Raw genomic sequence first — 16,381 nt, forward strand, 5'->3', positions numbered from 1 at the left:
TGTTAATTACCATTTCAAATTGCTCCCTCTGATCTAAATTGCTTGGAAAATTAAACGCAACTGTTTCCTTCACTTACTGTTATAAGTTTGCCTGTTCTCGTATTGTAACCATTTTCCGGATATAATGGGTTTCTTGTATTTGTATTAAGTAATGTAGGAAGGAAATTCAAACATCATGAGATTAAGTTGGGATCTGAAACAAGACCTTTCCTCGATTCTAAAAATAGCTTGACAATCAAGGAGAAACGTTGTCAAAATATTTATAGCTATGTTGCTTTGTTATCCTCTATCTGGTGTAAACATCGAGATAGCATCATTGTGTTGAGAGTAAATATTAAATGAACATTCATCCAGATATCATTCAACACCAATTAACACGGTTATTTATAAAACAGCGATCGAGATGTGACGTCATTTAACCTCACACGAATGGTAGCTACTTACATGCTTCCGAAGTTTAATAAGTTTGCTGGTAATTACACAATTTTCCAGTTGCCAAAGTTACGTATAATCCGGGTATTAACCTGTGACCGCAGAGCGTTCGATACCATTACGTTGATATGGGCTCGGATGTCCCATCCGAGCGGCCAAATCCTGTTCAAATTAAACCCCCAATCGAAATTAATTCGAGCATTAAAAGGGTGTGGTATTTATACATGTAGGAATTGTAATGTCGTAAAATTATCATTTAGATACATTTATCTGAAGCAGTAACCATTGACTCTAACTTTTGTTTCAACAAAAAGCTCTCCATCCATAAGTCTTTTGACATGGACGTGGTCCGCGATGTAGTAACTTTGGCACGTAACACGTGCAACTAACAAATGCTTTTAGATAAATAAGTGTCCACCATTTGGTGCACGGAATTTTGAAATATATCAAAAGAAGTATAAGCTCGTACGTTACCTAACACAGATAACACACATTATATTTAGTAATGAAGGTATAACTAGCTGTGGACCATCTGAACTCTATATGACGAGTTTTTATGCTGTTTTTGGGGAAAATCATTAAAATATAAGATAGTTATATAAACAACAAGACAAATTCACGGCTTGAAGTCTAAACCGTAAAAATACAGATATTTTTATAAAATCCATTCAAAATATGAAGACACGTGGGGAAGAAAAATGTGATTTACAAGACCATTGTTCAATTCAATTAGGCAAGGAGACAGCTACAGGCAGCAGGGTGCCTGTCGGAAGGCGAGAGCGTGGCGTCGCTCGGCATGGGGCCGCCGATGATGCTGGGCGGACCATCCGGCCTGATCGGAGACCGGGGAAGCTGTAGCGCTGATTCCGGCGTTAGAGGTATGTATAACTTGTACTTCCTACGTTGTTACGTAAATATTTCGAACTATTTTTATTCTGTACAGTTAAAAATGGTAAAGTGAAATGAATTTATGTAGTTGTAACACGTTGTAACTTCGAAGAAAAGCCGAGTGCTCCTTTTTATGTTTTTGATTTGTTGACTTTTCCTAACTTTTATTTAATATATATGTATATAGTATTCATATGAGATCTGTGCTGTTTCACGTAGAAAAGTAAATAAAAATACATTAGCATTTTCAGCGAAATCCACTGTGTTATATAACAAAAAGTAAACATATTCCACAATAGGTACTCTTTGTGCGTACATATAAAAGAAACCAATACAAAATATTTACAAAGCGAATTATACATCCACAATATAATTGTTTCGCGGAAAACCGGAGTGAATTAAGAAACAGTAACGTTTTCTTAACTTACGTTTTATTTCATTGTTCCGGCACAATTCTGAGAACTTCAACAACCTCTTGAAGTTATACAAGCGCTTTCATTCTTGAACTTTTATACATTGTTCCATATCTTTGTTCCGTATTGCTGAATACTGAAAGTTTTCAAGCGTTTCACAACTAATTTCACACAGATGTCTAATAACGTACGATTTATGAATTAAACTAAGATCAAACAATGGATAATGCACATGTTTTATCTAGTGTGTACAGATAACTAGTAACTAGACGAGCCGCGCGGCTCTGCCCGCGTGTTATTTGATTACTTTTATCACTTCTTTTGAGTAGTGATTTTTTCTTCATAGTAATAGTAACCTTCCTTGACAAGAAGGAATAAGAGGAACAGCTAAATTAAAGGTGTTTTTGAGTTTTGTGCAAAGCAACACATTTGGTGGCTTATTTAAATTTATATCGATTATAATCTACGGTTAATACATTCATCTGTTCTTCTAAGTCTTCACTTTTAGTGTTCCGTGTTATGGTCCATTCTGTAGAGACATCATGAAAGGCGTTATCAAATACTTTATTCAAAGTTCTTAATGGAGTCCGGGTATCTTTGGTCCCAAGTGACACACCACTTGAATAAGGGACGACCTCAAAAAGGCTACAAACACACCATATATGGGTTTAAATTGTATCTCAATTCTGTGTTACATTTTAAACTGCTGACACATCTTCATTAAATAAAACATAAAATATTGCGTTACATTATATTACACAAACGAATAAGTAGCGAAATTCTCTACAGTCGGTACTGTCGAGTATCGAGAGTTTGACAATTCAAATTTACTGCCAAAATAGTTCTTACGGAGTCCGGTAGAGGCACTAAACATTTTCGTTTAAACCTTGAGGATAGCTAGCCGACAACCAGTGTCGGTAATCGATAGTAGTAGAGAATCGAGTTCAAGTATTGAAGAATGCTATTCAAAAATAGGACATTGCTTTAAATTACCAAGGCACCATAGTCAACCATAACTGATGAATTGCAGTCAGTCTATTGCAGAATAGAACAATAAACGGAGAGATAGTCAGTGCGAACTTTTTTTTGGTAACAGGCAGCAGTGACGGAGGAGCAACGTCGGTGTGCGGTGGAAACTTGTCTGATTCCACTGCTGAAGGTGGCCCGCCCACCATTGACGCCTATGACACTGACGCAGCATCCCTCGTGTCATCTGCTCATCATATTTATCAATGTAAGTATGAATCTCGCAAAATACGTTACAAAATTAACCCCCGGTTTCTTAGAAACACTTAGCGGTAGTTTATTTATTCAATAGCGTTTAAACTTATATTTAAACAAAACGCTATTGAATAGATAAACTACCGATAAACGTACTCAGAAACCGGAGGTTTATATCGGCTTATTATATGCAAGTAGTAATTTCATAGGTACAAATTGGTTTTCGGTCTGCTTACGATTGCGATGCCAGAAAAATACTTCGTGCAAATTTGGCCTGCCTGAATAAAGAGTCTTGCAAAAATAGTATTCCTCTTTGAAAGCTCTTTGTTTTAAAACGCCCAATTAACGGAAACTATTAAAAAAAGATTTCGATACCTATGTAAACTTTGAATAGATTGTAATAAATATTTTCAATACAGTTAGGAAAGCATATTGAATCAACCTGTGAATACACAGCATCGGTGTGATATTTGATAAAACAAGTCAGTAGAAGCAACGAAATCTACTTATGTACTCATACTAATGCTTCTACACCATACTAACTGAGTATTCTATAATGTATGCGGCTTTCAGGCATTTCTCCATTATGGAATTAAACGTCGCAGCCACTCGAACACCAGGTGTTTTGAAATAGCGCGGAACTGCTTATGGTACTAACGCGGCCGTTAGGAAATGCTTAGTGATACTTGAATTTAGTACGCTCTACATAAAGCAGTTATTTTATTTTGTTTACATTTCAAAATACTGCAGTTTGTAAGGAAATATGACATTTTTACGTAGATTTCTTAATATTTTTCTTTGTTAGTTATTTAGTTATGATATTGGCAATTTGATTAACTGCAGAACTAAATGTCTAATATACGTAATTAGGTCATGATTTGGCTGTTGTATATGTGAGTGAAACCGCAAGCATTAGCTAGTGTTTACTAAACGATTGAAATGCCAAACTGCAATCCCATCATTCCATTTTCCGGATATCGGAATACTCCAAATGCCTACGCCCAGCGAAATTAGCAATTGTTCAGCCGTATTTAACAGTAACGCAAACAAATAGGCACTTTAAAATCATAGTTATTCGAAATATTAAAATGGTTTTCATCGCTTCATTTGAATATTTATTTGTCTTCATAACAATTTATCACGAAAATTACAGACGTTAATTGGAAACCAGTTTTACGCGAAATAAAAGATTATTGAAGCTAAACAATTACTAGAATTACAATCATAATAGTTTACAATATTATCGCGGACAAAGGAATGTCTCTGAATCGTTAATTCGGAACGAGTTTCTATCAATGAAACTTAAACGAATTGCGTTAACAATATTACATCCAGGTTGTTGTTGCGAAGTGAAATATGATTTTCGTGATTCAGCTGGAAAATAAAGCGGATTGCAACTCAGTCGTGTTGAAAACAAGTATAATGATATCTCTCGCTACATGCGGAATATTTTACTTTTTGTTCCTCTTGTTTTAAGGATTATTGCATCGGACAGATCATATTTAACCCCCTAGAGATTATACTTGTTAACTGATACTCTAAAACCTTTGTTTAAAACAAATACTTGATAACAAATTACTATTTTTTCTGCAAAATCTCTTGCCAATAGGTGCATTATGTGTTCCGATTAGGTTTTTTTGGGTCGAAACTCCTACTACAGGATAGGTACATTTCCGCGAACAAAGTCCTCTATGACGTATTTTTTAAATAACTCGTTCATTTCATTATGACGAAGTTTGTCGAGTGCTTTGGTCGAAAAGCATTTAAGCGTGAAAAATTGAAGCAGTGAAAATTTCCGCTGGAGAAACGAGCTTTTTTATTAAAGAGAAAACTTTCTTAACGATGAAATCAGATTGTTTCGTACCGTAACGAGCGTTGATGGCCCACGAACAACTGCTTCAGGTCGATGAACACAATAAAATGTTAAGCTTTAACTGTTTTTTTTAATATTATACCAAACTCAAATTGTGCGAACTAGGAGATATTGTGAATAACGGTATTCGTATTGTACAAAATCTACAATTATTGTAAATTCTGTTAGTTTTAAAAAGTTGTATAAATTTTTGCTACTATTAAAATTTCAAATATTTTATTTCATTCTTTTCATCGACGGAGGCACAAAATTCATTTGGTTTTTATTTTCGTGAATATTGGAGTTCGCTTTTATATGTGCCATTGTAATAACTGAAGTGATTTTCTTTTGTAGCTCCGACAGAAGCAAAAAAACAATGTGGATTGTGAAAAAAAACTTTAAGCTACATTTTTATGCTTTCAACTTTTGGAAAATATTTCCCAATATTGTTTTTAGTTTCGTAAAAGTAAATTGAGGCAATTATTCGGCATCGAGAACACAAGTCTACAGCTGGACTCAATTCATAATATGAAGGAAGAGAAAATAAAAGTATTTTTAAAGCATATTTTAATCAAAAAGAAGGAAATCGAGTATGGTTTTAATGTAAATACTGTATTTCTTTATAAGTGAGCACACCGAGGGATTGCAGCCCCACTCTATCACCACACAACAGCGCTTCACCTTTCACACGCTCCATCGACGCCGGATCACTTTCAAGGTATGTACCTGCACGACTATTGTCTGGGGAATTTAAGCACGAATTCCAGCTATCCGGATATTGTGCCAAGGGAATAACGAGAATAACATTCGGCCTGATGGTCATCGTACCAACTAAATATAATTATATAGAGCAAAACAAAATTTCATAGGCAAATATCAAATTTTCCAAATAAACGATCCGACTAAGTGTTGTAATCACCTCACATTATTATTACACCGTCTATAATAATAATCTCGGCAAAAAGGTACTAATTCGGTTAATGGTCACTAAAACTTTTTTAATTAAAATGCTTTCCCGAGGAGAATTCCGGGAATAGGGGAATTGTTTAATAACATTTCATTCGAATTCCAAAAGCTGTTTTTACTACATAATAGGTGGCACCTACTTGTCGGTAATAAGCACATCCCGGGAAATAGTCGAGCAGTTTATGAGATGCGACAGCGGAAATTTAAAAGCCAATAAGACCGTAGAATATTCTATTACTTTTACGGGCTACTTTATTACCGCGGGCGATATTATCGAATTTTGACAGTAAAATTTATCGCGTATATTCGGTCGCCGATTCAGCAATAGAAGAATTTCGAATTACATTTTGCCACCATTTTTTTTTTAACCTATATTCCTGCTCGGTAGCAGCGATATCTTTCATCCGGCAATATTTTAAACAGCGATAAGGCAAGCAACGAACCTACCGATCATTATGTAGATTAAATTATCAATTCCGATACATTGAGCGATTAGACAGGGCTGTATAAATCAACAATTTCTTCTGAATATTTAAAGTTGATCGGTACTTGATAGAAAAGTATACGATAAATTGCAAAATACGTTAATAAGGAGTATGAGACGCACTATTGCAATATATGCAACATCAAAACTATTACGAGTAAAATTCTTATCTAACTAAAACCAATTTCATATTTTTATGATGCAGTTTTATGAATCGGTTAAAACTTTACTGTGACTTAACAGATCAGTGGAACAGTTATCAAGTCCTGGAGAATGCGAAGCAGCTTTGTTAGGCGGGGTACGTGGTCGTGCGGGTCCGGGGGGCAAGGGCTCCCGTGGAAGGGGATCCGCTTGGGGTTCCATCTCCCGAGTGTTCGCACGCTCTCGACATCGCACCAAGTCTGGCAGCGCTGCTGTCAGTGGCCATGAGAGCGGTGAGTCTCCAAGCTTTTCTTTTATCAATGCAACTACAAAATTATCAGTCTCATTTTTCTTGAACAGAACTCACAAACTTAATTAAACATCCCAATTTATACCTCAAATATTTTCACACCATCTCACTACAATGAAGCCATAAAATCACGTTCTAGACATGCTGAAACCTCTAATAGAAAACTACTGTCCAGAACCGATCTACTCAGGCACGGGTACCCGCGCGTGGTCGCCATTGGGGAGCGAAGCCGCACTCCGTGAAGCGGCGTCTTTGCCACTTGCTAGATGGCGAGCACCTGCTATCATCGCTTGGCTGGAACTTGCCCTTGGCATGCCACAATATGCTGCTGCCGTGGCTGACAATGTGAAAAGTGGCAAGGTACGTACTGAGTTGAGGTTGCTTTTACGACATTTGTTTGGATAACAATTTCAGACACTACGTATGGTACAGGTACTGTTCTGACACTAGCTTTTCGGGGTTATTTATTCATTAATTTTGGTTCACCAACAATTGTTTACACTGTTATAAGCAAATGGATTGTTGCACGAATTACCTGTACTCAAAGGTTTGGTTAATAGTAGGTTCCCTGCGGTAGTGTGTTGGATGGGATAGTTAAAGATTTAATAATACTTAAATATATTTACTATGTTAAACTACACGTCTACAGAATCAGCACAAATGTTTACTAAAAGTATCCATCCCAGCATGAAAACGTCCAAAAAGATTTCACGCTTTGCTTCCCACTACTACACAAGTTTCACTAGCTACGAAATGTTATGTTATGTTTAAAACCGAACGTAGGTATTTTATACGATTGTAGTTCTTATGAAGATTATTAAACGATGAACGATGGCAGTAAGTAGATGAAACAGAAACACAAACACGAGTGACTAGCGAACGTTTAGAGTTTTGAATATTTAATATGTTTCAAAACAATGCAGTGATGTTGTTCCACGCTTGTTAGCTATTTGTAGAATCACGTAGTACAACATTTTATAACAAAACTAGCTTTTACCCGCGACTTCGTCCGCCACCTGAATTTTCCCGTGGAAATGCGTCATTTTCCCGGGGTAAAAAGTAGCCTATGTCCTTTCTCGGGTATCAAAATATCTCCATACCAAATTTCATGCAAATTGGTTCAGTAGTTTAGGCGTGATTGAGTAGCAGACAGACAGACAGACAGAGTTACTTTCGCATTTATAATATTAGTATGGATTATTTGTGAAATATTTGAAACTGTTTGTGAACATTGGCGTGAATGCGCTTTCCACGTTGTGATAACAACATCGGATGAACGAACCGTAACAACAATATTCCTAATATTTCGGTTAGTTTCATTATGTTAAATAATATATTTTGTACCATTCGCACACCGAAAGTATTTCATAAAATACATGCTCATAATAAGCTAACGTATTAGTTTGTGAGTAATATGGATATTGCAGTTAGGTACAAGTCTTGCAATTTTGAGCAAATCATCTGTTAGTTTCTTGAATATTAGATCGTGGATTTAATAGGTGTATAGTTCACAGACGTTTAGTTCGCAACATGACGTAATTCATGCTCTGTGTATTTAACTGTATGAGGCTTCAAGCAGTATTAACACAAATCGTATTAACCACTTAGAGCTCCATTTATTCAATAAACGAGAAAAGCCTCAGAGATATGCGTTCAAATAGCTACGTTAGTCTATATTAAATACATGCTACTACTAATGTTTGGAATTTCATAATTGATAGCCTTTATAATATAAATTTTAATATGAATTCAGCGCTGAATTTTGTGAAACCCTAAAATCAATATTTACATTACGTCCGCTCATAATTCTTAACAAAAACGACGAGGATTATATTTTCGTATGTAACGAATGGAATAAAAAAATGATTTTCATTGGCCTCAAATCCATTCATTATTCGGAATGCGCTCATTTTATTAGATTTGTATGGAAATCAGTCCAATACAGAATTCCCAGATAAATTCGTCGCAGAATTTGTTTATATCGTATTTACATTCCATATCAGATTTTTGAGAACATTCATGTTTAATAATGAGTCGAAACGAATACGAAGATTATTGATATCGTGATGGAAGTAGCAATTGATTTGTTTAACATTTAGGGAATACTTAGTAGAGCGAGAGACGCGCATTAAGCGTCAAATATTGTGTTCTGGTTGGTTCTAGATCCGTGCTTTGAATGGGCAGGTTCTGCTCGAGTTGTCAGACGCGGACCTGGAGGTGGGGCTGGGCATCTCGCAGCCGATGCACCGCAAGAAGCTGCGCCTGGCCATTGAGGAGCGCAGGAGACCCGACCTCGTGCGCAACCCCAGCATAGGACAGCTAACACACGCATGGGTAGCCGCTGAATGGCTGCCAGACTTGGGATTGTCACAGGTATAAAATTAATTTACTGTCTTTTTATTATCTTCTACACAATATTAATAAAATGTGAGTTGCCATTATACAAGTTGTGTTGCAGTAGCGCGATTCTCTACCATTGTCGACTATCGAAACCTTGCTAGCTATGAACAAAATTTTTATGATAACTAGCCGTAAGAACTATTTTTGCAGTCGATTCTCGATAATACCGACTATCGAGACTCGCGGTACTGACGTCTACTACGTGACGTCTTTTCTCATGAAATTTGTGGTGACAATAACTTCTAACCTACAGTACGCCGAGTCGTTCCTGGCCAACCTGGTGGATGCTCGAATGCTCGATACTATCAGCAAGAAGGAATTGGAGAAGTACCTCGGCGTGACGAGGAAGTTCCATCAGGCGTCCATCGTTCATGGCATACATCTGCTCAGGATCATGAAGTATGATAGACAGGTTAGTGTGAAATCTATATTACTTATTTTACTTATGTTTCATCGGTGTGGAAAAATCTGGTTTATGTGTTCGCGAACGAAGTTCTTCAATAACAATGAAATTATGGGTTGAGAATCAGAACTCTATTTACGAGTAGCCATGACAAATAGATTTTTAACTTAAAAGTTCATAAGAAAATACTACCATTTCTCATCCCCCTGTCTAAATAAAAAGATAAATGACAAATTTCTAGACAACGACACAAATTCTACTGATCTCATTTACAAACGACTCGAAACGGGAAAACCTTTCCACGTCCCCTTCGATAAGTGGCGTGAGATAACGACCAAGCAAATGAGCGATTATCCAATGAGCTGGAACAAAATGTTCCGTCTCGTGCCCGTAATGTACACTCATTAATCATTGTGTACCACTCTTTCTTCGTCCACAGTCGGCTAAAAACCTGTTACATCACGTTTATTATTTCCCTTCTTATTTTGAACGTTATAAATCACTGACGAGATCAATCATCGTTAAGTTTTTACTTCAACTGCTTTGTTTGCTGTTCATGAACTGAAACAATGCTGCAATGGAATAACTGTTTGTTTTTCTGAATATGACTAAGGATTTTATCACAAGGCCTGTTTTTGTGTAACCGTAGCAAGTCAATTTTGGTTATTTCATTTAATTGAATTTCTGCCAATCACGTCGTTTATGTAACATCATAATAACGTTTGTAGCCAATTATGTATTTAAAAGAATGTTCATTTTTTATCGTAATTTCGTTTTCAATCTCCGTGAATCTCATAAATATAATGAAAACTTTTCAATAAGATTGTTTATCGCAGGCGCTGGCGGTGAGGCGGCATCAATGCGAGAACGTCGACGCTGACCCGTTAGTTTGGACCAATCAGAGATTTATGCGATGGGCGCACAATATTGATTTAGGTGAATTTGCGGATAATCTCAAAGGTATGTTTGTTCAACCTGTTTACGAAACCTCTTCTGTTAATAATATTTGTTTCAATTGAGTCACGTTTTCTCCTGACCCTTAAGATAAACTCATCTTGGAGGGAGAACTAATTTTGAATCACTGATTTTCAGTTATTTGCTGGCTTTGTCTTGTTGAATTATAATGTCTTAGCAGTAAGGTATAATTAAAAAAAAAACATCACTAATAGTTTAATTGGAAATTTATTTATAACAGACAGTGGAGTGCACGGTGGCCTAGTGGTATTAGAGCCATCGTTCACAGGTGAAACAATGGCCACAGCACTGGGTATTCCTCCCTCAAAGAGCATTATTAGGCGGCATTTGGTTGCTGAATTCGATGCACTCGTCATTCCCGCCAGGTGAGTCAACACACACTCATTTACATCTCAATTGCCGAAAATATAATATTTACCACAGACACCGCAGTTTCGCAAATATTTATTTATTAACACGAGTTTCACCGCATCAATCAACTTCAGAGTCAATACGTTTCAGCCAATTGCATATGTATCTATGTAAATGTTATATTTTCTTATTGTATGAATGATGTATTACAATTATGCCCTCGAATTAGCAGTATGTTTGGTGACAATAAGCACAGTATAACATAACAAGGCTCTTAGAGTGTTTGCCCCATCAGTGCATAATGTTGTCTCGGAGATGTGTGCGTGGGTGAGTGGCGCGAGTGGTGTGGTGATGTGGTGAGCGAGAGACGCACAGTGCATGTTCCCAGTTGTATGAGTTCTCGTAGTAGTCACCAGTGCTAGTGAGCGGGTCACACGCCCCGCGTCGTGAGCAAGCTGTAGTTGATTATAATGTGAGGTGCAATCCTGCAGGTATACGATATTTTGCCAGGTGGAAGAACTGCAAGTGGAGGCTGCCCGAGCATCCATGTTGTCCACAAAACAAAGATAAACCCACGAAAATCAAAAAACTCTCGTTTAAAAAGTAAAATTATCGCTTCGGTGCCCAAACCTGTATCTATGTAAAATTTCCTGTATCAAATGTTTGTAAATTCGCTATTTTTACACAAAATATTTTCTTTGCGAAAGAAAATTTTGTACCTATCTACCGTCAAAACTCGCTCGTTTGTGAAACTTTTTGATGGAAAACTTTACGAGCGGTGAAGACTGATAAGTTATCGTAGGGATCGTGGTTTGTAAGTAAAAGAATAACGACAAGTTGGAGCGATCGGACACATTCACAATAATATATTTTGTACCCTCGCCTTCGTCAATGTTAGATTCAATGTTGGACATTGTGACCCCCTAGAGTCCCGATCTTGCCGTAGATTAGATTCGTCACGTTAATGTTTATTCGAGATTGATCAATTTGGTAAAACTAGTAAATGTATACAACTTAGTTGATATTATAAAGATAAGCATGAAATGCTTTCGTATTATTCATAGGGGACGACTCTCGTCCCGTTACCTGCATTCACTAATTACTGATGAGGATTCGTTTCGATTTAATGACAATTTTTAAATAATTGTAATAATCAAAGATTTTAAAATCTTTACAATTGAATATTCATAGGTATAAAAACGGAACCATTCACAATAGCTTTAGGATTATAACAATAATAGCGTTTACTAATACTGTAAGATAACTATGTTTTTGACTTGTATACATTCATACTGTAAAGTTGACAACATTGTATATTAGGCTCACCTGTAACGATATCGATTAAACTATAAATGTGAATAAATCCTGATGAAAAGATAAACCTAAGGGACATCGAGTCAGTTTCTTTTATTATCCATCACCCCTAACTTGGCGATCCTTGCATCGAGACAGAACGGTAACGATCATTTTATCGATACATCATGAATGCCTCTCTGTCATCATCATTAGATCGCACTACATATTATCAGACTCTGTCCACTTTTTCTCCTTCCATGTACAGTTCCGTTTTGTTATCAATAATTTCCAACACGTTGACATCTCGTGCTTGATGGATTTAGTTTCAATATTTTTATATTAAATATTGTTGTGTTCTTTTGATTGATGCCAACAGAGAAAAGAACTGCTGCTCTCAAACGTAACATTTAATATATTTACAATTGGTACATTTTGATTCCAGTAGGCACTTTTCTCTGGCTTTAATTCCATAAATGTTACTCGTGTATTATTTTTATTTATATACATATTCGTACACAACAGCATGATTCGTATCATTTCCAGCAAAGTGCATCATGCTTTTGATGTCTATGCAAATTATTATTGAATAACCATTCACTTTTTAACTGTCTCTCGTAGCTTCCAGTGAACATAAATCTATGAATATGAACAATTTTATCCGTTGTTTGTTTTCCTCTAGGAATAAAAGTTTAAAGTACGAGGTCCTAAAGCGATTTAAAAATTAAAAGAATTTGCATGTCAGCTTTTTGTGTTAGCAGATATTAAACAGATAAGTGCAAATTTGAGAGAATAAAGCGACCACTACTTAAAGCAAACAACGCTCTGCCTGGCTTAAATGTGATCTCAAATTTGTACGAGTACTGTTGTGTAGTGAAATCAAATTATAATTGGTTTTCAGAAACTTGTTTGGTCACCAAATCAGGATGTTGGGTAGACCGTTTTCAAGGTCCGTTGCCACTGGATTACCGGGGATCGATCTTAGCGGGGATTCCCGACGGCACAGTTTGAGGGTAAGCTACTTAATACTTGCTAATCACTATTGACTTTGTCTTTGTTAACATCTATTTACTATCCCAGTTTACTATGTATCTCAAAACAATCAAACATTGTATCAAGTAGATACCGAACTCGGATTTGTATTTACTATCTTAAATGCCAATAACATTTGACTTTTCATAAACACTATAATATGCGTCATATTAACAACACGGTTATTTTTTCTTTCGAACAGGGCTCAATCACCCGAGCTCTAGGCGTTCTCAAACCAAAACACGATAGGACTTCACCGTCAAGTTCTAGCGAGAGTTCAAGCGTGTTGAGCCTGACGCAACAGTACGCGTCATACTCGCCTCCGATAGCTGTACGCACGCTGTCTCAGCTGAGCATGACGTACGCGCCGCCGCCGACACTGCAGGAGTATGAGCCAATATACACGCCCCTCAGTCTTTACTCACAGTCCAGCGTGTCGACTCGAGACAGTCTACAGCGGCTCAATGATATCAATGAGAATTCTAGTATTACGCACAGGTGAGTGATCAATAGTTTCGTAAATGGGTACCAATATGACACAATTTACGAGCGAAAACAAAGACATAACGTACCGATAGAAATGTTTTTGCGCACCGCTTAATATTGAACGATATTTCTGCATTCAGCTGTTTTGCTTAATGATAAACTAAGACGTCATACGAAATTTGATTAGCATGACCGTTAAAGTCGAGCATGATAACTATACATACTCGTTTGACAAACACTGGAATTTGTAATAATTAAATATTAGTCTACTAGAGGAATCAATTTTCCCAATTATTTCTCAGTTGGGTCTCCGGAATTCGTTAATGTCACAAATAAACACATTAACTTTTTTGTTGAACATTTTTCGGGAAAAAGACTACTCTCTTAAACATATTAATTCTATGACGCCCACGTTCTTCTCGTCTTACTCTTAAAGAAACCTTGTGAAAATGTTTACGTACATTTATTTAATGTTATGTTTAATATTGAATAAAGTAATTTCTTTCTTGAAATTTTAGTAGAAGCTGACACAGCATTAAACCCAAAAATTAACTTTTTTCATAATGACAGAAGACTTTCAGAAAAAAGTAGCAAAACAACAAATAATAAAAAAATTCATTGCTGTCCCGACATTTATGAACGAAATATCCCGATGCGATTCTAAAGCTGGCATTCACTAACAGATACGGGGCTAAAGCGGACCACGCTCACCGAGTAAGCTCCCCACTGCCGGCCAAATCCACCGACGAGGTCGTCAAACAACGACGCCATAGACGTGTCAAGAGCATCGGCGATATCAACGCGTGCACCAAAGCACCGGTCTAGTGCATCAACCTAAAGTCCTACCCTTTATATTGAACGTTACTTTGGTTAGAGTGTCCAACTACCTTATAATGTTTGTGAGACTATAATATAAGTTGTAGAGTGGATCATGTTTCTACTGTTTAACTTCCTTGAAATTGAGATGGGTTCGGTCTTCGACAGATGATCGATATTTAAAGATGATGTAATATTTCTGTGGAATGATCACAAATACTTTATCGAAAAGCTATGGTAAATAAATCTCATAGTGCCTTAACGTAAGTCAAAGGAACTAGTTTATAACGTTCAAATGTCAAACATCGACAAGTCTTTGACATTAGAACGATAGCAGCTCGATACTATCGTATCGCAAACATGTGATCGCGCTACAGAAGGATAAGTCTACACTCTTCGATACTTTTTAGTGTAGTTATAGTAAATTGTATGAAGTTTGTTTCATCATTGTGGTCTCACACAAAACCTTTTGTAATTTTAGACGAAAAATTGACATATGACACAATGTATTTTAATAAGAGTTAGTAAAATCTCATTGATTTAAGTGTTTGAATTTCGATGTTGTATGTAGAGCTCCCTGAAAACCAAAGAAAACTAGTCAAATCAGTATAACCAGTGTAACATGTTACTGTCATAATTGTAGTAGATGTAATTAAATTATGAATAGAGAAATGTTTGAGACAGTTTTAGAAGAATACAGTAAACAATTAGTAGTTGAAGTTTCAATTAAACCAAAGATACATAGCTATATGTTTGCATGAATCAATCAACCAACTCGCGATAGATTCGTGTGTACTGCTAGCTTTAACCATAACAACGTTTACATAAAGGGAATAGCTTATGTCAATATTAATATTGAACCCAAAGTTTGTGCGGACGCAAATATCATTGTACAAAGTCGCATATCATAACTTTCGAATGAATTTGTTAACGCCGAATAGACTGAGTTTTAGTATAGTTAAACATTAATTGTCTTATGATATTCAGTATTATACAGATTTTTAGTCATATTATTACGTGTATCTTGAATGTTTTTCTATAGGTTTTCACTTAGATCGTTTCACCTATAAATGGTATTAAAGTTGCTCTGTGGTTCGATTTTGTACTGTCAATAACGAAGTAATGCCTAATTCGGTGAAGTCAATTCCTGGCAGTTCGCCTGAATATTTGATAGAATAAGCATTTATAAGTGAAACATTCGACAATGTAACTGTTCACTAATCCACGCTGTATTTACTTGCCGAACACTGTGATAACGAAATACTCTCACGCATTGAATAAACCAAGAGCTTCTCACTTCGATATTTTATTAACAAAATATTAGACAATTACAATTTATACGAGTACATACATACATACATACATAGGACATTATCTAATACATTCCCATCGAGCTTGTATCCTATACTTTTGATATTGATGTGTATTTTAATCGTTTTTGTTATTTTATTGTTTTCGAAATATTTATTTTGTATTTCATGTGATTTACTTTTTGTGATATTTCAGTTACCAATTAGTTAAAATTCGTAAAAACTTTTAAATAAAGAATATGTGAAATAAAATTGATATTTTTTATTTACCTGGCACTAGCCGTGCGTCTTTCAGTTGCAAATAGTTGTATTTATAGAACACAAAGGCTGTGATGAGGGTCTCAGTCAAAATATCTGAACAAATATATTCGAAGGGAACCCGATTTATTTTTCAATTGCGAACATTGTTCGCGATAGAGGGAAGGTCGTGTTCTTTTATTCGGTGCGGTAAGGGCCACTAGCTATTTATTTAATAGCTCATTCCGAAGGATCTACAAAAGAGGCTGATAAAAGAAACTGCTCAAGTTTTGGAGAATACCAATGCAGGAAACACGGGAACTTCCTTTTGATGCTCTTTGGACGTAAATATTTTAGTTGTTCAGACCCTA

General features: G+C 36.2%; 1 protein-coding gene across 8 annotated transcripts in view; it reads left to right on the plus strand.

The window, feature by feature from the left end:
- Positions 1 to 16,019, plus strand: part of Liprin-gamma (liprin protein kazrin) — a 115,641-nt gene extending 99,622 nt beyond the window's left edge. For 2 of the 8 annotated variants that reach the window (XM_076121694.1, XM_076121695.1), the window contains exons 9-20: positions 1,166 to 1,310; positions 2,830 to 2,967; positions 5,434 to 5,524; positions 6,500 to 6,690; positions 6,847 to 7,067; positions 8,871 to 9,080; positions 9,361 to 9,519; positions 10,347 to 10,470; positions 10,706 to 10,850; positions 13,031 to 13,142; positions 13,364 to 13,659; positions 14,331 to 16,019. In XM_076121694.1, coding sequence (XP_075977809.1) covers positions 1,166 to 1,310; positions 2,830 to 2,967; positions 5,434 to 5,524; positions 6,500 to 6,690; positions 6,847 to 7,067; positions 8,871 to 9,080; positions 9,361 to 9,519; positions 10,347 to 10,470; positions 10,706 to 10,850; positions 13,031 to 13,142; positions 13,364 to 13,659; positions 14,331 to 14,472 — 1,974 coding nt within the window. In that variant the 3' untranslated portion in view covers positions 14,473 to 16,019. The other 6 variants (XM_076121696.1, XM_076121697.1, XM_076121698.1 and 3 more) reach the window with 6 other exon arrangements.
- The last annotated feature ends 362 nt before the right edge of the window (positions 16,020 to 16,381 follow it).

The sequence above is a fragment of the Anticarsia gemmatalis genome, chromosome 13 (assembly GCF_050436995.1).
Source record: "Anticarsia gemmatalis isolate Benzon Research Colony breed Stoneville strain chromosome 13, ilAntGemm2 primary, whole genome shotgun sequence".
In the NCBI taxonomy this organism is placed as follows: domain Eukaryota; kingdom Metazoa; phylum Arthropoda; class Insecta; order Lepidoptera; family Erebidae; genus Anticarsia; species Anticarsia gemmatalis.